Source organism: Vipera ursinii (assembly GCF_947247035.1).
Source record: "Vipera ursinii genome assembly, chromosome: 14".
In the NCBI taxonomy this organism is placed as follows: Eukaryota; Metazoa; Chordata; class Lepidosauria; order Squamata; family Viperidae; genus Vipera; species Vipera ursinii.
Window position 1 is genome coordinate 1,890,121 of NC_139527.1, and position 21,555 is coordinate 1,911,675.

Here is a 21,555-nt window from a genome sequence, read left to right on the forward strand (position 1 = left end):
CCTTTTGCAGGCTAGCATTTAATTTGGAATCCAGGTAGTAACTCGTCTGCCCTTTCCCTGATTATTTGATTATTCTTGGGAATACAGAAAACAAGGGATTTTCTTTCCTTTAGGACTTGGTGTAATTGGATTGTGCAGGCCTAACCACTTCTTGAATGTCTCAATGGGAAAATGCCTTCCCTGAAAACCAAAGGGTCTGTCTCGCAAACTGGAGAACCAGGCTCTCCGAAAGGCTAAAATAAAAACCAAGTAGCTTGCAGTACTTCTCCGGGGAGAAGTTGAGAAATTACCATTTCTGTACAGTAGGTGTATTTTCAAGGTTTCATGGAAAACATGGCTGGCTGGGGAATTCTGGGAATCAAAGTCCACCCATCTTCAAGTGGTCCAGAAAAAGAGACGCTACTTGTTAAACAAAGACAAGATCATACAAGGAATATTCGTGCTTGCCTCTTTCAAATTTTTCACTTTTAGATATTTTTGCATTTTAATACTTTATTGTACACTGCCCAGATTCCCGCTGCGAGGGAGATTGGGAGTTTAAAAATTAGATAGCTGGATAGATAGATAGATAGATAGATAGATAGATAGATAAGATCCAGTCGGACACAATGGAAAATCTTTATCCATTATGGAAACTGTGCGTGCACAATTACCTGGACTTCAAACTGTGATGACAAAGACGAGGAGGTGGCAAAAGCTTTAAAAACAACAGTTCAAGCAACTTCAGTTTGTAATTTTAATTCATTATTTCCACGACAAAGCATGCCAAATAAAAGCTAGTGGCTTTAAAAAAAAGAGAACTCTCTTAAACAGAGATGGATACTGCAAGTTTTTTCCCCCAACTTTCTTGATTTGTTGGTAACACTGCACTGTAACTTGGCAAAGGAGCTTAGGAAAAGAAGATGCAGTTTTGAATTTTAAGCTAAGAAATGTTTCCTTGCAGCTCACTTCCTCAGAAACGGCTGTGCGTCCTGTTAGCATCGATTAAAAAGTCCCCACTTTGTAACGTACACACTTCACATGACAGGCTTGGCTTCTAACCTCTAAAAGTGACGAGCACCATCAAGTCAATCACAACACGATAAAACGTCTCAAAAAAAACCCAACAACACAACAAGCTGCCCTCTCGGCGTCTCTAGGCTTACAAAGAATGCAGGTCTGCCGTTTTTCAAAAATACCCGACGTCTTCAAAAGTAGCAAAATACAAAAAACCCAACAGATCGACTCCTTCCGGTATAAAAAAAATAGGGTTGGGGTGAGGGTTTTTTTTGAAAATATGTGGCTCAGTACAAAATATTGGGGGGGGGGGGGAGAGGAATTGTGTAAAGAGGACATGATTGCAAAAAGGCAGGGGAAGGTTTAGAAAAATACAAAACCGGTTTGCATAATTATTGTACTTTAGTGCAAATAATGGGGCATATATCTTAAAAGCCGGGTCCTCTCAAATGTTTGCGGAGGTGCGTAAAATCTGGAACCTCTTCAGGGTCATACGGATGGATCCCAATTCTCGATTAATTCTTTCCAGCCGATCCTCCAGAGCTTCCTAAGAGGAATATTCGGACAAGGCGTTTAGGATCCAGAGAGAATCAGGGGGGAAAAAAAACCCAAAATCTGTGATGATTCTGGAACTGACATTTGGGGGCTTGTCTTTTACGTGCGTGATGTATTTTGTGATCTGGATGAAATCATGGTCCGCTGCGGACAGCCTGAGATTCAACTGTTACGACTGAAAGAACTACAGGTAGTTCAATGATGCAACATATAAGTCCCATAATAAATAAATAAATAAATAAATAAAACGAGCACTGAAAAAAGAGATCTGCAGACGCTCCTCCCGCTTACGACCGTCACGGCATTGCCCGGGGTCACATGATCAAAATTCAGGCGCTCAGCAACTGCTGTTTACCAGGATTGCAGCCTGCCAGGGCCCTGGTGTTCTGACCAGCAAAGTCGAACGGGGGGGGGAAGGCCAGCTTTGCTGAACGCCCATGTTAATTCACTCGACAAATGCAATTATTTATTTCCCGCCCAAAGTCGTTGGAAGGCGACGGGTGACAAAAACATTCATGTCACTAAAAAGGTCGTAAAATCGGATGTGGCTCATTTAGCAACTGTCTTGCTTAGCAGTGGATATTCTGGCCCCCCAATTGTGGTCATAAATCAAGGACTACCTACACACACACACACACACAAACAGGGCACACTCAATCCCACAGACACAACAAGAATTGTAACCTGATTCAGCCGGGCCTGTAGCGTCATCCTTCCTCCGGAGCAAGGAATTCGGTTCAGCTGGGACTCAATCTATCGGCACAGAAACATCAGGAGAGAGGGAATGCTTTAACGAAACGAGGAGAAAAACCCCACAAAGAAAGAAAAAAAGCAGGCAATCTCTTTCCGGTTCGGTGGATCTGGCCAACCGGATCGTCCTGGAACAAGTTCCTCAACCTTGACAACTTTATGACGGGTTGGATTTCAACTCCCAGAATTCTCCAGCCAGCCACGTTTGAACCGTGGATTCACTGCGTGCTTGCCACACTTCCGTGGGAAAATTACCTCTAAGCTGGCCCTGGAAATGGTGCCGAGATGAATTTCAGATTATTCAGGCATTTCTGATGAGTCGCCCGAATGTTGGATAGCCAGTTTGGTCTAGTCGTTAAGGCACCACGCTGGAAAGCAGGAGACCGTGAGTTCAAATCCCACCTTAACCACGAAAGCTGGCTGGGTGACCTTGGGCCAATCGCCAGGAGACTGTGAGTTCTAGTCCTGCCTTAGGCACGAAAGCCGGCGGGGTGATCTTGGGCTAGTCCTTCTCTGTCAGCCCAACTCACCTCACAGGGCTGTTGTTATGGGGAAAATAGGAGGAGGATCTTCGCCGCCTTGAGAGATTTGTAGAAATAATAAAGGCAAGACACAAATAATAAATACCTAATAAAAAGAAAAAACCTTAACGCCCCTAAGCAAAGGTGACGTGGACCTTTCTGAAGGAAGGGGAGAGGGAAGAGAAGCAAAACGCTTCACCTTTACCTGTTGCTTTTCTTGAGTCAGCTCGTCGAACAGCCTCTCCGTCTCTGCCAAGGTCTTAATCCTGGAAACGTACTTGAATTCGGGCGCGTAAGGAGCCGGAGGGGCCGAAAACGGTCCTGTCTCGCTGCTGGGGGCAGAGCGGCCCGCTTCGTAGCCTTCCGTCGAGGAATCTCTGCTTGCTCGGGACTGCAGAGGTGGTGGGTGGGAGGAAGACTTGGACCCTCTGCGGCTTTCTGGGCAACTGGGCTGAAGTCCTGTTTCTCCCACCCCCACCCCAGGAAAAAAAAGAGAGAGAAAGGGGAGACCCGATTATAAATCAGCCACGAAATCGCATTCAGAGGACAGACTGGCCTCCAGAAATTGTAGGCGCTCCAACCCTGGAGGTTTCTTTTAAGAGACTGGACAGCCATTTGCCTGAAATGTTATAGGGCTGTGGTGGCGAACCTATGGCACGCGTGCCACAGGTGGCACGCAGAGCCCTCTCTGTGGGCACACACGCCATTGCCCCAGTCCTAGGCCTTCAGCTGGGTTTTATTAAACCTTTTCGCTTTAGGCCTCCACCGTCATGTGCACACACACACACACACACAAAAGGTTCAATCAATCAATCTCAACTTCTCGTGGAAAAAAAAAGATCTCGCAAAGTTGGAACTGATTGATTGAACTTTTTAGTCCCACCCAGTCTGCCGCTACCACCGAAGCCACGCCCACCCAATGGGCCACACCCACCCAATGGGCCACGCCGACGGCACCTAAGTGGGTTTGGGGTTGCAGTTTAGGCACTCGGTCTCTAAAAGGTTCGCCATCACTGTTATAGGGTTTCCTGCCTGAGCAGGGGGTTGGACTAGATGACCTCCAAGGTCCCTTCCAACTCTTGCTATTCTGTTTTACTTCCGTGATGTCGGCAAAGCCTCTGAGCCCATCTGGAATTTGGGGGGGGGAGGAGGATCCCAGCATCCATGCAGACCGTGGCCTTCCGCAAAGGGGTCAAAATTTGGCGCTGCAGCTTTGCGTGGGGGGTGGGCACAGAGGACCACACAACACGGGGCTGGCTAACCCCATGAGAGCCACCCCCCCACCTCTAATAACCGCTCCATGGCCATCTTGAGATTTTTTTTACCCTTTTGCAGTTTGTACGGTTGTTAGTCTACATTTTTTAAAACAACTTAATTTTCATATTAATTTTTAATAGTTTATTTTATCGATCCTATTACATTGCACACCGCCCAGAGCCCCTCTTGGAGGTAGACAGGCGGTCTAGAAATATGAAATAGGAATAAACAAAGGAAGACAGCTGCCTCTCAGCAATCCAGACCGAAAGAGGTGCAGGACTGTCGCAGATCAGCAGCTTTCGAATCCCACCTACTGCGAAATTCACCTCCTCGGTCGCCTCCCGAGCAGAACTGAAGCCGTTTTCGTGGGCTGCCGTAGTGCAGGGCAGGCGCAGCGACATCATCATCCAGACGGATCTCAAATCTAGCGTAGAAAAGAAGAAAGTTCCTTGCAAGGAGGCTTGTATTTTCTCCCTCTCTCTCTCTCTCCCCAAGGGTGTACTGCTAAAATTTGTATTTGTCTTCCTGCCAGTGCCAAACATACAGGTCATCCTCAACTCACAACGTTTTGTTTAGTGACCTGGAGAAAAAGGGACTATATGACACTTACGGCCGCTGCAGCGTCCCCCACGGTCATGTAATCCAAATTCAGACGCTTGGCAACTGACTCACATTTACGACGGTTGCACTTGTCCCGGGGGCCCCGTGATCCCCTTTTGCGACCTTCTAATGTGCAAAGTCAATAGGGGAAGCCAGATTCACGTAACAACCGTGTTACTTCACAACGGCACTGATTGGCTTAACCAAGGAGGCAAGAAAGGTCGTAAAACGGGGCAAAATCCGCCCAGCGAGCCTCTCGCTTAGCGACATACAATGTTGGGCTCAATTTCCGGTTGTAAACTGAGGAACGCCTGTGTAGTAAGGTTCCAGAGGCCACTTCCTATCAAACTAAACTGGAAAGTCGCCCAAACCAACCAGAAGATCTACTTGCCGCCGGCTCGGAGGGGACTCCACCGTACCTGGTCACCACGTCTTCGTTTCTGCTGAGGAAGTGGCTGAAACCCGGAGACAGATTTTCCTTGGGGGATCGCTTGGGGCTGTAGGTCACGGCCACCGGAGTCAACATGGTCTCTCGCTTGGCTGCCGAGAGAAAGCAGGCAGAGAAGATGTCAAAGAGCGAAGAAATCGGGACCGCAGGTTAAATTGCAGCTCGGAGGATTTATCGCTCCCGCCTACAGACTCGAGGCAACTGAAGTTCGATATTAGATTGGCGCCAGAGAAAGGTCAACGGACCGTTTGTGGCAGCGTAACGATTCTAGGCTCATGACTCGCTTAACTCTCCCCCCCCTGCTCTGCCTGCTTTTCTCTCACAGAAGGCACCCAAAGGTTAGTTATCTGGCGTTCACACACACCCTTTGCGACAATGGCATGCTGCTCAAGGTATTGTCCAGAGGGTTTTCTGTCCAGGTGAGATCTACATGGGGTGGGCTTTTGGGGGTGTTACCAAACCCCACTTTCCATCACTGGGATAGCAAGGGGAAACAGAGGTCGCAGTCCATTAGTATCAAGAGGGCTACCAGGGATGTCTACGGGTCAGGGTTAAAAAAAACACCAAGGTGCAACAGGTGAAAAAAAAAAACAAGTGGAGACTTGATTGCATGATCTTGCCATTTTTTTGGATCATAACTTGCGGGCATGCTGGCTGGGGAATTCTGGGAGTTTAAGTCCACATGACTTAAACAACCCCCCCCCTCTAAATTAATACAATCCAAAAAATTTACTTGGCGTATTTGTCTTCCTGTTTGAAGGTGGGAGCGATGAAGATCTCTGGCACGAGTTGAATTTTTTGTGCCTCGGCTGCTCTTTGCTCTTCTCGGGCGAACGGCTGGTAGCCACGAATGTCTCGGTGAACCCAACAACTTGACCCCGAACATCTGTTTCTGAAATAAGCAAAGTGTTTTCCTTCAGGAAGGTGTTTGGACCCTTTTTTCCTACCATGGGGAAATGCTGAAAGCAATTTTCATCATCTGTGCCTGTGGGGTGTACGTAGACACACACATGGTGAAGGTAACACCCCCCCAAAAAAATATTGAAAGAAGTGAAAGGAAATTGTGGACCCGCCGAATATTAGCTGCAATGTCTCTCGCATGTCTGCATATCTTATTAAAAAAGCCTTCTGCTCTACATCAGAGGTCCCCAACCTTTTGGGCACCAGGGACCGGTTACGTCCCTGCAGGCTCCCTCCCGCAGACCAGAGGGAGCCTGCATCCCACGGCTGGGGATTTGTTTGCGCGCCCCAGTTGCTGGCGTGCCACGGCCCGCTACTGGTCCACAGACCGGGGTGGTGGTGGTGGTTGGGGACCCCTGCTCTACGTAAGAGTTATCTTTTCATCTAAATCCAAGCCAGCACAATTTTCCCCTTTCGAAGGAATATTTTTTTTTATTTCTTTAGGAACAAATTCTTGTTCCCATAAATGAAAACTGATAAAAGATGACTTACTGTTGGTCTCTGCTGCGGCCTCTTCCTCTTTGTCCGCCTGGGCGCCTCGGTTCTTCAAAGCCTTCCTTTCTTCAAATTCTTTAAAGGCTTTGAGGATGGGGATCTCTTGGGTTTTGATCTCTTTCTGAATGGCTTCCTTGGTGAGGAGAGAGTTTGCGGAGGGATCCTTCTCTGGGGGAGAGTGATGCCTAGAAATATTCAGGAAAGCCCGGCCTGCTCATCTCACTGCTGAAAAGCTGGTGAGAGCAATTGTTTCCTTTTCCCAGATTCAAACCAGATTACATTATTGGAATGTAACCCTCACAGTAACCTCTGGGAGGTTGGTGGGTTGTTGGTTTTTTTTTTTTGGTAATCCAAGTAAATTAGTCTGGAATGTACTCTTTGTACACAGGAAGTAGAAGCCCCTGGGAAAGCATTTCAAAATTTGCCCAGCCCAGCCAGGTTGTAATACAACAGCAAAGATTTTTACTCCATGACATATTTTTACTCCATGCTAGACCTCCAAGCTACTAATTCTGAAAAGAGAACAGTTTTTATGCCAATTATTTTTATCTGGGGGGACCAACGGAGCAGCTGGCCGCTGGATCTGACGAAAGCTAGGAAGAATGGAAATTGTTGAATAGACTTGTGCACGGGCACAAGATGCACAAACGGGGCTATCTGCTGGCTTCTGCTCTTTGGGATTGTGGTGACATGCAGACAACCACACAGATGCATACCTGCCCTTTGTGCCCTGACCAGTGTCCACTTGAGGACCTCATGGCAGCACAACAGAATGCAATTCATGTTGCTACTTTCTCGGAGAGATCTGTTCAATCTGTACATATTTGAATCTTCTCTTTTATATTTTAAATTATGTGTCATATAGCACGCCTCAATTCAATCGGGAGGCTTCTGATTATGAATAAACAAGCACCTGGGAGAAAAAAAATATTGCTTACCTAAAAGAGGTGAACTCTTTTTCAAGCCGATTGTCATTGGGACTTTCTTGAGCTGCCAAAGGCTGACCGGTAAATATCGAAAATTCGGATCCTGGGATCAGCCATTTCCTTCTGCTCACATCAAAGCTTTCCAATTTGCTGAGAGGACAAAGAGAAGCAGGGAATAACGAAGAGCTAAAACGGAGGATGTAACATTTCATTGCTTTCAAATTAAAAAGCAGACTTCGTCAGACGCTGTTTCCAGCATCTGGCAAAGCAGTGCAGGTAGCCCTTGACTTACAACCAAAACTGCGCCCAAAATTTTGGTTGCTAAGCGAGGCAGTTGTTAAGGCACTTTCTCCCCCCCCCCCTTTTACGACCTTCTGAATAACAGCGTTTATTCTGCACATCACACTGTGTGTGACCCCAGGATCCTTTTTCATCCTTCTTAAAATTACAGTAGCGTGTGTGTGTGTGTCTTTTTCTCACCCTGACACAATCCTTACTTGCTAACCTGGCGTAGGATGGTCCAAAGTGTCCCTCGGCCAGGGAACGAAATTTGAGCGAGTTTTCATGTTCCAATTGCTTGACCTGAGTTTCCAGTTTCGAGACTGTTCTAGAGGAGAAAAAAAAAGAAAAAGGATCAATTTTTACCCGTGTTAATACTGCGTTATGATCCCAGGTTTTGTGGCTAGAATAGACGGCTCATTTTCTAAAAACTGTTGGAAAGTTCAGGATTGGGTTGGATGATGTTTCCATATCTGGCGACAAAGCTCTAAAGCTCGTCAGTTCTGGGAAATAACAGAATAACAGAGTTGGAAGGGGCCCCGGAGGTCTTCTAGTCCAACCCCCGGCTCAGGCAGGAAATGGTATACATTGGAATGAAGCAAAGGTTCAAAGCTGGATTTCTTTTTCAGCTTGCAACATTTTTTTTATTAAACTTTTATTTAAAGGTCTGTTCCCAGAGTTTTACGGACTAGCTCTTTGCTGGATTTGATTCAGCAACTTCGCTGGTCACTGCCTGGTTAACATATTCATGAAATATGCTAATAAACGTGCCGTTAAAAATGGAAACATTTGGAGAGGCTTTGGAACCTTCCTTGCTTTTCTAGGACTGAACGGTTCAACATTACCTCTTCAAGTCAGAAATCTGAGTGCACGCATCGAGCAATTTGTTCTCAGCAATATTCAAAGAATCCTGCGGGAAAGAGAAAAAAAACCCAACACATTAAGGGTCACACAACCACTGATTTTTGCTAACACCAAATGATTTAAAAGTCTTTCTCTTTCATCAGCTGATCATTAATTCAACTTGTCTTCAGCTTTCCTGGGGAAAAAAAAAGCTTTGCTAAGGCTCCTCTTCCTTTGTCCTTGGCAAATAATTAATTGTACATTCAGAACCCATTGGGAGCCTTCCATTCTGCAGCCACGGCTGGTTAACCTCAGGCCTTTTTTGAAGTGGATGTCTCCCTATCTGCTTGAACAGTTTTCTGTTTCCAAGTTCCCTCGTTTCTAAATTCTTTTGGCAGAGGTCCACTTAGCTGGCTGCTGTCCAACTGTTTCAGATACAGGACAACCTGAGTGATTTAAATAAATGTACAGAAGATCCGACGTGTGATCAATTCAGCCGACAGGACTGGACTTTTCATCCCTGCTAAGGACAAACATTTTGTGGACAAAAAGCTTATTTCTGGGGGAAATGAATAGACCTGCTTTCACTCATGATCAAGGAACCGCTAAAGCCCCTTTTGGTTTGGGATCCTCTTCACCTAAAAATGGACTCGGTTCTGGAAAAGAAAAAAACAACAACCCTGCTGCTTACCTTAACTCGTTCATGCTCCTTCCCAAGTGATTCGTATTCTCCCAAAAGCTATCAAGAAAGTAACATTTTTATTATTGATTTGTAAGATTTCAAACAGTCTAGGTCAGGGGTCGGCAACCTGAAAAAGCAAAAGAGCCACTGGGAACCGGTTCCATCACACATAAAAAAAGTGGGAGCCGCACGTTGGAAGTGGTGCGCGCGCACCTCCGCTCAGTCAGAGAGGTGCGCGTGCACTGGGCAACTGGGAGCCGCAGGAGACGGCTTAAAGAGCCGCATGCGGCTCCGGAGCCGCGGGTTGCCGACCTGTGGTCTAGGTAGAATTAAAAATCTAGCTGGCACAAATCACAGCATCCGGTACAGCCGTCAAACCAGGATTTCAGCAAATTCTACCTTTTATGATCGTGACTTTGTTTCTAGTTGGCATTTAAGAAAAAAACAAAACGAAAACCCCTTCAGTCCTATTATCGGTCCATTAGCACAGAGTGCAAGTTAAGAAGCAGCTATTTAATAAAGGGGTGGGGTGGGGGGGTGGGACTGAAATGAATCTGAGCTAGCAGGAAGAGCAAAGACCTGTTTTATCCAAGGGTGAAAAATCTCTACTCAGCTATCTTCAGTTCAACAGGATAACTCCACAATATTCTTAAGGTCAAAACGTCCTGTTTTAATCTCTTTTTCTAAAAAAGAGAACTTTCACGGAAAGACATAATAAGGCATTTTGTTCATAGATAGCCAAACGATCAACAGGGTTACTGTGGCTTTCTATGGAACAATTTTGAGGAAGTTCTTGGCGATTTGCAACAGGCCTTCCAAAGTGGGAGAGGCTGGTGTCTCCCCCCCCCCCAACTTACATTTTGAAAGATCTTATTTTCTTCCTTTAAGCGAGCATCCTTGTTATCGGAGAGCTTGTAGGCTTTCTCAAAGGCCTCTTCCAGATCTTTCAGTCTTCTCTTGAGGCGACTGATGGTGTTGTCTTTGTCCTTGCTACTCGTGCGCATTTGTTCGATGCGCGCCTGCAAGGGCCTGGCGCTGCTGCTGATGGCGCTGAAGCGCTCACGCCAATCTGTCTGGAAGGGGAAGAGGCCGAGAGTTGGAAGGGACATTTGGAGGTCTTCTAGTCAAACCCCCCCCCCCGCTCGGGCCGGAGACCCTGTGCCATGTCAGACCATGCCATGCTGTCCAGATCTCTTCCTAAAAATACTTCAAGGATGGGAGCACCCACAACGTCTGAAGGCTGCTCGCTGACTACCGCGAGACTGTAAGCAGGACAAACCGTAACATCTGAGAGAATAACATGCAGATTTCAGCCAGCTTATTTTTCACTGGAGGGTCACACTGAAGTAGAAAAAACTCTTCTTCGTTTTATTAAGTTCCATTAATTTAGCAGCAATGAAGCTCCTCAACCGTAGCAACTTTTCAGAAGGGTGAACTTCCAACTCCCAGAATTCTGGCTGGCTGGGCAATTCTGGGAGTTGGAAGTCCACCTATATTAAAAGTTGTTTAAGGTTGAGGCATTCTATAAAACGAAGAAGAATTTGATCTACTTGAGTGTGACTCAGCTCATTTGGGGGATTTTCACCGAGCCCGAGAAAAACTCGTATTCTCTTAGGCCAGGGGTAGGCAACCTTGGCTCTTTTATGACTCGTGGACTTCAACTCCCAGAATTCCTGAGCCAGCATGGCTCAGCTTGGAAACCTCTCCCTTTCCCCTCAGCATGGCTGGCTCAGGAATTCTGGGAGTTGAAGTCCACGAGTCATAAAAGAGCCGAGATTGCCTACCCCTGTCTTAGGCTGTGCACACCTGGGAACACAACACAAGACTTCAGGGTGTACTTCCCAGGCTTCTGTTTCCAGATGCCAAGCCACTTCATTCACAGAAAATTGTTCTTATTCTTCTCCCCAAATGTGGGAGTCCTCGGTGCCCATTTGACCAAGGTAGAGCCATATTTTAGCCCTGTCTTCCTTCCCACTCTTCCCTGCCAATTCACGACCATAAAGAGACATCTGAAATGATGCTCAGCACATTTTTAATATTTTTTTTTCTGTTATAGCTGGACTACTCCATCCAAGCCGTAAGATACACTTACTGCTTCCATCTCTAAGGCCTTGTTTTTATTTTCAAGGGATCGCACACGGCTGTTGGCTTCGTGCAGTGCAGTTTCTAGCTGGTCACACCTAAAAATTCAAATAGAGAGCCATTAAGTGTAAAAAAAATATATTTGGGATTATCCATATTTTGAGGCGAACTACTTAGCTGGATTGACGGCCAGAGGGCAATGCTTGCTAGAAAGCCTTGACCGTAGATAAGCAACCCTCATTTCCAAACATGTATTACAAGTAATCCTTGACTTATAACCGATCATTTAGTGACTGTTTGAAGTTGCAAGATCCTTGAAAAAAAGGGACTTGTGACAGATACACGGTCACTTGATCAAAATTCAGGCGCTTGGCAACTCTCATAAATATGAATCAGCTGCCAAGCGTCTGAATTTTGATCTGCAACTGTCATGAATCCCTTTTTAAAATAAATACGAAGGTTGCAGTGTCCTGCGGGGCTCATGTGAACCCCTTCTGCGATTTTCTTGACAAGCCAAGTTCACTTAAGAACCGTTACTAATTCAACCGCAGCGATTCACTTAAAAACGGTGGCAAGCAAGGCTGTAAAGTGGGGCACAACTCACTTAACGAATGTCCCCCCCTCACTGTGGTCGTACGTCAAGGATTACCTCTATTCTGCTGCTTCCCTGCTCACAAGCAAACCAGTGAGTTACTATGGGGAGAATTCAGAGCAACTACAGATCTGTTTGAAGTACGGCGGCCCTTTCTGTTTCGTTCGCAACTTTATCCTTCATTAAAACAAATATCGCAAGAGAGTCTCTAAGCGGCCGCTTGATTTTCAGGGGTCAAAACTGGAGCCGGGAAGGTTCACAAACAGTTTTATCCAGGCAGAATCACTTCAAAAACGACGAAGGGAAAAAAAAGAAAAGATACACACATTATTCCAAACAACTCAGCCAATACCTGTCCGTAAGATTTTGATTGATTTTCTTCATTTCTTCGGAAGGAGAGGTGTGGCTCGCTTCTAGTTGCTGCTGTAAACTGAGAATTTCGGACTCGTAATACACTCGGAGATCAGCTATGTGCCGGATGTGTTTTTCCCTCAAATTCTGCCTAATCCTGATTTTTTTTAAAAAAAAAGAAAAAAAAGAAAAAAGAACAAGACTTTTAAAATCTTAGCCAAGTTTGCTGGAGAATGTTTCTGAAGAAGAAAACTGGGATTATCTTACTTGGAGAGGACCAGGGGATCTTCTACGCAAGCAACCGAAAGCCCGGGCTGTGTCAAATGATTACCAGATGAGGGAATCGGGTACCGGGCCACCGAAGACGGCGTGAGGGTTAAGTTCTCGTTGTCCTCCGTGTCTACAATCTCGTCATTTGGATGAGGAGAGCCGGTGACGTCGGCTGCGTTCTGAAACTCGCAACTGCCCCAGGAATCAGTGTGCAAGGCTGCTGAGCCAGCAGCATGTCGGGGAGACTCGTCGGACCGAGGGGATACCACGGTGCTGGTGTGAGAACACGAATCCACCTCGGAAGGAAGGGAAAAAGCCACAGGATCTGCCATGGAATCTGGAGACAATGAAGCTTGCTCTGGACTGGCGCAGAACCCGGGCAGACGCCGTCCCGTCTTCAGCTCGCCTGGTTTCATGTGGAGAGTCGGGTCGAGGGTCAGGATCTGCCAAACATCACGGTGATTGGAGTGACAAAACAAAACAAAACAAAACACCAAGACCCAATCAAGGACAAATTTAGTTGCTTTGAGAGGATTGCGGTGTGGGAGGAGATGCTTGAGGGTCCCTTGGACTGTAAGGAGATCCAGTCAGTCAATCCTCAAGGAAACCAATCCTGTCCTTCCGAAGAGTGAAGTTGAGAGAGAAGAATCATAATAGGAGAACAAACCCATCAAGGCAAGATTCAGCAGCCCATCTGCGTTTAAAAGATGAAGGCCGCTCTCTGGAAGGCAGCCAAATCCACATTCTGGGCAGGGAGGACCCTGATTTGAAAGAAGGGGTCCAAGAGGCCACCCAGGTCAAAACTGAACAGCTTTCTCTCAAGGGAGGGGGAGGGATACAACACCACCTATCTCCCATTTACAACACAGTCCCTTTAGCAGTTCCAAGAAGGCTCCACACCCATTGGCACTGTGCAGGTTGACCCCGAGGACACAGATAAACCTCCAAGTGGCCTCAAGGACTCTCAAAAAAGAGCACCAATGACCAGATGACTGCAAGGAATAGAAATCCTTCCATTCCCCATCATTCAGTCAGAATGGAAGCAGCTTCTTGGATGAGAAGCGAAACGTCTTTAAGGAAAAGAAAGCCCAGTTGCCTCTTGAAAAAGCACCTTTGGGACAATCAGCTAATAGACTAATCACAATTAAGGCACCTGAAAGAGTCAAACTGTTTGGGGGGGTCTGGAAAAAGCACGACCAGTTGTTACGTATAAGAAAGGAGGGACATTTTCAAGGCAAGGCAACAGGCAGAACTAAAATACAAGTTATTACCTCTGGGGGATGAGTGGAGTGCAGAGGGGCAAAATTCCACTCTACAGGTGGCTTATCGTCCTTCTGTTTCTTATGATAAATATCCTTTAAGGACGTAGGCTTCAGCTCGTCACTGGAAGACAGCTAAGGGGAAAGAATTCAGAGTTTAAGCGTTTATTTAATATAATGCCGAACTATATTTTTAGATGGGAATATAGTGTGGTTTGGGAAGAGGGGCAAAATAAGATCATTCCAGGAACAGGAATAAGCCAGTATTTTTCTACCTCGGCAACTTTTAAGATGGGTGAACTTCAACTCCCAGAATTCCACAGCTGGCTGGGGAATTCTGGGAGATGAAGTCCACCCATCTTACAAGTTGCCAAGGTAGAGAAACATTGCTATATGGCAAAAGGAGAGCTTGGAACACATAGCAGCTTAATGCCATAAGGGGAGAGCAGAATTGTTGTCGCACATTAAACACACACATTGTCACCCTTCGTGTGGTAAATAATGAGGAGACCAAAAAAGAAAAAAAAAGCATTCAGCAAAACGGGGAAAAAAATAAAGTTAGCAAATACCTGTTCTGAAGAAGCCTTTGCTGAGAACACAAGGAATTCATTTCCCAAATTCTTAGGCAACGCTTGATACATCTCCTTCTCGTCTAATTTCCAATAGGTCAGCCCTGTGGTATAAAATAGGCATCTCAACACTGATTTAAGGACAGCAAAGAGCTGGGATATCATTTTAAAAGACAAATATTAGTTTGGTGCTTTATGGAAGACGTGTGGCGGAAACACTAGTTTAACACCCGCAGGCTTTGACAAGCAATAAAAGTAAAGAGAGCGTGTTAATTCTGCAGAGAACTCTTGAGGGGATGCGTGCCAAGGAAAGGAACATTTGCCCTTTACAATATTTCAACACAAAAGGTGGTCCTTACCCTGAGATTGCCTCCCTCCCTCCTCCTAGCTCAAAAGTCTTCCCTGTATCACACGGAATAAATCAGATTAAAGCCTCGGTTTTAATCAGTTGCATCAGAACCTCTGCTCGTCGGAAGTCAGAGTCAAAGCTAAACCAAGAAACACAGGGCAGTCCTTGACTTACAACAGTTCACGTGTCCAAAGTCACAAAGGACCTTTTTTTTTTTTTTTTACATTTACGGCCGTGCCTATGTGATCAAAATTCAGCCACTCGGCAACTGGTTCACACTTATGATGGTCGCAGCGTCCTGAGGGGGGGGGGGAAGGGGGCACGTGATCCCCTTTCACGACCTTCTGACAAGCCAAGTCAATGGGGAAGCCAACAACCACCCACCAAATTGGATCCCCAACTGGAGCGGGTCTTTGCTTACCCTTTAGCTGACACTCGGTCACTATTTCAAGACAAAGCCCTGAAAATAAGGAGAATGGCTAGCTAAGCTAGAACGATCCCCTTTTCGTTACAAATCCGCCCTGCTCAGAAGAGGGACGGAGGGAGGACCCTGGGAGCTACTCAGGGCTTTTTTTCCTCATAGAACGCTCAGAACGGAATTCCGGCACCTTTTTTTGGATGGAACCTTGTAGGGTAGGCAAGGCGGGTTGTATGACACGTGTGTGAGTTCCGGCACTTTTTCCTTTTACCAAAATAAATAAACAAATAAATAAACAAAGCACTGGAGCTACTGTACCTGATGAAAGAGAGGCTAAAGAATTTTGGCTTCCACTTTGCTGGTTGAGGTAAAACGAAGTGGTGGATGGTGCAGCAGCAGCAGCGATGCCATTGGTCTGTAATTCCACAGAACGGGGAAGAGAAAGCCAGAGATTTATTGTTTTTTTAAAAAAACAAACCCTAAAACACGACCTCCCTCACTGAAGGAGGGAGGGGAAAAAAAGAGTAATTTGCCCCAGCAATCTGAGCAAAGTGTATTCCGTCACAGGAGTAATCCCGTCAAATTCAATAGTGCCGCCTGCAGTCGCTTCGAAACGAGATGGGCAACAATCTTAATAAATCAATAAAAAGTGCAGGCTTCCAAGACTGTAGGCTGAGCTCATCTATTACTCCCATCTAAGCCCAAGAATGGACATTTTGGCCAGGATTGAACTAAAGGCACCAAGGTTGACACACGCGCACAGAAAGTGGCTTAAGGCCCGCCAAGCGGTTTAAGTAGGACCATTACAGGCCACAAGGACAACCCTCCCTCTGCATGTAAAAACATCAAATAAAGGAGAAATTCCTATTTAAAAAAAATGTTGCCCGTGTTCATTCACGGCTGCTGCCCCGTTTGGAAGAAAGGATTCCAGCAAATCTTTTACCCTGTCAACGGTTTGCTCTTTTCCCGGCGTGCTCTCCTCTTCCACGTTCGTTTTTCTCACGTGGTTTTGTTTCATCTTTTGAGCCCAGGAGGTTAACGATTTGCTGCAGAAAAAAAGAAAAGCGAGACACGGCGAATAAAAACAATTGCCCGAGCGCTGCAATTTGTACCTTTCTGCAGTTGGCAACAGTAGAAACAGGAGCTCCGGCCTCCTCCGTAAACCGCAACGGACCCCTCAGAGCAGGGTCTCAAGCTTGGCAACTTGCAGACGGGTGGACTTCAACTCCCAGGATCCCCTAGTCTGCATTCCGGGGAATTCAAATCCACCTGTCTTAAGCATGCCTGGCTGGGGGACTCTGGGAGAGGAAGTCCACCCATCTTCCAAGTTTCTAAGATTGAGAAGCGCTACACTAGAATAAAGAGGAAAGTTTCAAAGCTGGTAACTTTTCAAAGCATCTAACTTGAAAGACGAAGCTCACAAACTGAACAGTATCAGCCACTCACCAACTTGGCTCCTCAGGTTGACCTCCGCGAATCGGAGGCTCCATCTGAGTGGGGGAATCGCCACTGTTCCCCTTCGGAGGTGGAGTGTGTCCTATTGGGGTTTGCAAACCTTCTCTTTTGTCCCAAATGCCGCCCACAACTGAATACTCCAAGGCTGGTGATGGACGGTTCCGCCGTTTGGTCATCGTCTCCGAGTTTTCCATGCATGCCTGAAGGTCATCACCTTTGCCAGGACTCAGTTCTGCAGTAGATAAGGTACCATATCCGCTGCTTACTGAAACACTGTTTGTAAGGCCCTCCTGGTGCATGACTGAAGCATCTGCCCGGTGGTCAGCATGGCTGGGGTGGAACTGACTGGTAAAGAGCTCGCGTTCTTCAAATGCGTCGGCCTTCAACCCCATCTGACCTCCTAGCAACGGGCAGCTGTCTGAAAGTCTGATGGAAGCGGCCAGTTTGGGACACGAGCACGGGTTTTTGGCTTGCAGTGTCCCCAAGCGCCTGATTTCATTTTGTATGTGCTGGAAAGAAGAAGGAAAAAAAATCAAACCTTGCGTTAAAAACCGAGGCTTTAATCAAACTGGACAAGAAGAGGCACGTTTTTAATCACGTCCGTAGGACATTTTCACATATACACACCCAACATGCAGAAATGTGTTATGGTACAGAAATGGAAGACCTAGAAATTTGTTCTACATCTGTTTTTAAAAGACATGCATGGACACATTCACGTGGCTTTTCTGAGATCGAATCAGACCTCCAACAAAACGTTGCAGAGAAATAAATATACGTAAAGGGAAAAGGACTCTCAATCTAAGTGGCTTTAAATGAAAGATGACAATTTGTTGGGCTGGGCTGGCTTGCTTCTTCTCTCAATACAGAATTACAAGTTAGAAACTTTCCCACATTAAACCACAAATAGTGCTGCTATTTCACAACAAACTGAAGACATAAAATGAAACGCCAGTCGGACACGGACAGAGCTTCCGGATTAAGCCAAAAACATTTTAGTCAATGCTCAAATTTGCAACAGGCAATGTTTCTGCCCCAGCATTCCTTCCTTCCACACAATTTTCAGAACATCCAACGGCGGGAAATATTATTTGGTAGGTAGTCTCATTTCTCCAATGCAACACGCAACCTCAGACACGTACGGACAGGTGAGTATTCTGCAAGTATGAAGTATGAAAACGTTGCCAGGAAATAAAAGAAGGAAAAAGACCAATGTACGAAGAGAACTGTAAAACAACAATACCTCGATTAATTGTTTCAATTTCAGGAACGGTTGGTTACTATTAGCGAAGAGGGCCATCAGGAAAGGTAAGAGGGAAAAACAGTTAACAAAAAAGGTGTAAATATTAAAATACACTTAAGTACACATAGACCAAATGTATGAAGACATCTATATTTTCATCCGTAGGAGCTGATGTTCCCAGAAAAATCAGTTCACAGTTTGGTCGAAGAGATTAACAAGGCTATCGGAGGGAATATACTTATCAACAAAACCCATTTCAAAACAAGCGTGAAAAGACAGCCTGAGTTGACAGGAAGGTGTGCATACACACACACACACACACACACACACACACTCACTCAAACCGTAGTTTTAATATGTCAAGGCTTCACAAAGAGACGTAAACAGAGGCATACCCTGCATACCTTCCTGCCAACTTAAGGAGCTATTTTATGCATTTGATAAAATTATAGTAAACAGCATTCCCATCCTTAACGGTTACTCCCCAACTCCCTAGCAATTCCCATCTCACGTTCTTGAGAGCCAGACCTTCAGTACAAAAGCACAATGTAAACTAAATGAAACAACTTACATGTATTTGATGATAAAAGAGTTTTTGCTGAGCGACTATCTGTTCTTGGCACTGCCTCTCCACCCGTCTGAACAACTGTAGCCACCTGGTCTATGGGAAAATACAAGATTCAGCCAAGAAAATAAACATTTTCTTCCTTTATGAAATATAAATTCCATTTGCCCACATCTAGCCTGGCGATTGATTGGTCTCTGATACAAATGAGGGATTCCCCTTTTTTGTCTGGAAGCTGTTATCTCATACCTGTATTCAGTATGAGACCTGAACAGAAGCAAAAAAAAAAAAAAAGCCCCAACGCAGAAAGAAAACAACCCCCCCCCCCGAAAATCTGAATCTAGAGAATTAAGAGTCCTAGCAAGGCATTTTAAGATTTCAAGCCTTAACACTGGGAAACAACAAATATTAATTTGTTAACTGCCATTTATGTTTCTCTTCCGATCGTTTTGTAAGTTGCCCAGAGTCGCTTTTTAATGGTGAGATGGGTGACATATAAATTTAATAAATAAATTAAACTAGGAAGGGAAAGTTAGGCTGGGTGCTGTTCAAAATAACGGAGCAACGTATGTGGAAAGACTGTTACATACCTCACAATTCTTCAGTATTTTGGGATTACTATCTCTTGGAGCATCTTGCATAAATGAAGGCGACATACTAACCTCTTCAGTTACTGCAGAAGGACCAACTTTGTCCGAGAAGCTGGAGACGACATCTGGGTTGAATAAAGGACTGTCGAGCAAATAAAACAATATGAATTATTTATTTACTGAAACTCAACCGGGCTTTGCTGACAACCCCTTCTTGCTCTGAAGACAATATGGAACCCCGGAAAATCTGCAGTTTTCCCCAAGTCTTTGAGTGGACTTTTGTTAACTTGGTTAAAATAAATGACCTGTCAGTAATAAGCAGGTTTTTCGACATGTTTCGGCGAGATTGTGCTAAAATTCTATTTGAAAAATTGGACTCTGAAAATACTATCGACTTTCAAGAAGCGTGATACTGGTTGAATTTCCTACTAACCTGTTGTTACTTATGTTATGATCAAGCGAGTTGTGAGTATTCTTAGAATCAGGGTCTGCTCTTGGTGCTTCTTGCTCTGGTTTCACCAATCCCAGGTTTTCCATATCTCATGCTTGCAAAGATTGTGATTATCCTTAAAAATTATACATAAATATATATATATATACATTAATTTACTTTGATAACATAATTTAGCAAGGAAAGCACGTATGACTGTTATCGTTGTTTTAAAATGTGTTTAAAATCTGTAAAAAACAGATTCGTTGCTTGGTCTGATCTAACCATTGCACCACTGGGTCCAGCCAATATTTAGAAACATTTATTTCTTTATTAACACATACATTCAGTGTTTCTTGGGTAACAGAAAACCATTCCACCTGCCTTATATATCCACAACATTCCAGCCAAATGCTCTTTTACTGCTGCTGTTTCATCCAGGTGGCTAAATCCAAAATAAACTCTGCAATATGAATAAAGAAAAGACAGCCGTGAAGCACCCCTTTATGAAGAAAAAAAGAAGTTATCCATTTCCTGGTACATCATACGCCTGACCTATTTCTTCCCAACCACAGTTCTGTGTGCATGAATTATTTGTAGAAAGGCCTTAATTTATTCATGCAGTATTCTTCCAATTTTACCCTCCAAAACAGATTGAATGTGTCGTTTTTAAAATGCAATTAAATGTAGGCACAATTTTAATTAAACACAAATTTAGCTAAGTAACATATAAAATATACATATACATACACATATATAAACACACACACACACACTCACAGACATAAACATGCATATACATATATATATACATACATACACACATACACTAAATTTCTCTTCTTTTTTTAACTCAAAAGAGTTTTATAAGTGCATAATCAAACAGAGTCAGGGCCAGCCCTACTTAAGAGATAAACATTTGCCAAGTCAGTTTGAAATATAAATGGAGGCTGGGAAGACACATGTTCAGCTTTATATATTATATTTCTCCCCCAAGACTTGGGTGGGTGGGGGGTGTTCTCTATTTTGTAATATTTATTATTTAGGTCTGTTTCCCCCGTTACAGACAACTTTTTAAAATCTCTTTTTTTTAATTCTCTAAATATAGGCCTAGCAACATATAACCCCAAATACATTAAACGGTAGATGTTATTTATTCTCTTTTGATGAAACAGTAAGGAAGTTGCTCTCTTTGGTAATAAAGAGAAAATTGTAACTGATCTTATGCGAAACAATTTCCTGAATTTTTAATCCATCTGGGAAATGACCCCCCACAAAGTTGATCCGCTGCTACCTCATTTTTCCTTCTTCATCAATACTTCCAATCTAAAAAACGGTTTATTTATCCTATTTATTTTTAATATTTAGATTTATCTATCCAGCTCCTGTACCCTTTCGAATGAAAAGGAACAGACACAAAATCAACAAGAGCAACAACCACAAACAACATCTGTCTGTCCCAGAAGCTGGAGAATGACTTGATAGGTGGCTAAAAATGGCAAACCCAACGTAAACAACGGGCTGGCAGCGCAAAGACCCATTATGACACTATTAAATTCAGATCCAGAAGGAACCCCAGCAACTCTTGCGCTCCTTTAGACCTTCCCAAGAACCCTGCAAGGTAGGCCAACCTGGCAGCCCGCACTTATTTACTGGCTTCGAGCCCGACCTCTCAACGAGCCCCACCCCTCACCCCTTATTGGCCGAGGCTAGAGTATAAACATCCAGAGCGGCCGGGGATTGGATGATCCGCCTGTCACTCGAGAAGCGGGGGCGTGCCGGGAGGGGGGGGGAAACGAGGTCGCCCCTCCCACCCTCCCGTCAGAGGCAGCGGTCCCCGGTCCTCGCGAGGGGTTCCCGCCTCCGCAACCCCGCTTACCTCCCCGTCCGCCCCGCGACCTTCCGCGCCGCTCCCGTCAGGCGAAGGCCGGGCCCGCTGGGAGAAGGGTTGGGGAAAGGCCGGGCCGCGAACTGTCTCCTCCCCTCCGCGGTTGGCGGTTGAGATTCGAAGAAGCGGTTTCAAAGAGAAGACGCCAAAGCCTCGCGACCCGGCTGCGCCGATTGGCTAGC

The 21,555-nt window shown here is 45.2% G+C and overlaps 1 protein-coding gene across 11 annotated transcripts; it reads right to left on the reverse strand.

The window, feature by feature from the left end:
* Nucleotides 1-722: 722 nt before the first annotated feature.
* On the reverse strand, nucleotides 723-21,497 carry MPHOSPH9 (M-phase phosphoprotein 9). Of its 11 annotated transcripts, XR_014493766.1 has the most exons (26): nucleotides 21,365-21,497; nucleotides 19,870-19,948; nucleotides 19,489-19,621; nucleotides 19,128-19,197; nucleotides 18,472-18,561; nucleotides 16,649-17,166; nucleotides 16,146-16,248; nucleotides 15,521-15,617; nucleotides 14,436-14,539; nucleotides 13,879-14,001; nucleotides 12,605-13,050; nucleotides 12,339-12,494; nucleotides 11,405-11,492; nucleotides 10,170-10,385; nucleotides 9,322-9,369; nucleotides 8,633-8,697; nucleotides 8,014-8,115; nucleotides 7,521-7,658; nucleotides 6,580-6,767; nucleotides 5,861-6,019; nucleotides 5,099-5,219; nucleotides 4,394-4,503; nucleotides 3,028-3,281; nucleotides 2,557-2,669; nucleotides 2,236-2,304; nucleotides 1,508-1,543 (listed from the first exon to the last, which is right to left on the reverse strand). XR_014493766.1 is itself a non-coding variant. In XM_083373493.1 (25 exons), exons 3-25 carry the CDS (start codon nucleotides 19,590-19,592, stop codon nucleotides 1,442-1,444), a joined length of 3,471 nt encoding a protein of 1,156 aa, XP_083229619.1. In that variant the 5' UTR covers nucleotides 19,593-19,621; nucleotides 19,870-19,948; nucleotides 21,365-21,493; the 3' UTR covers nucleotides 723-1,441. The 11 variants fall into 11 exon arrangements, 4 of the variants coding, with proteins under 4 accessions (XP_083229619.1, XP_083229620.1, XP_083229621.1 ...); XR_014493763.1 differs by lacking the exon at nucleotides 2,557-2,669 and having other exon boundaries at nucleotides 723-1,543; nucleotides 4,390-4,503; nucleotides 21,365-21,496; XM_083373493.1 differs by lacking the exon at nucleotides 2,557-2,669 and having other exon boundaries at nucleotides 723-1,543; nucleotides 21,365-21,493.
* Nucleotides 21,498-21,555: the final 58 nt, after the last annotated feature.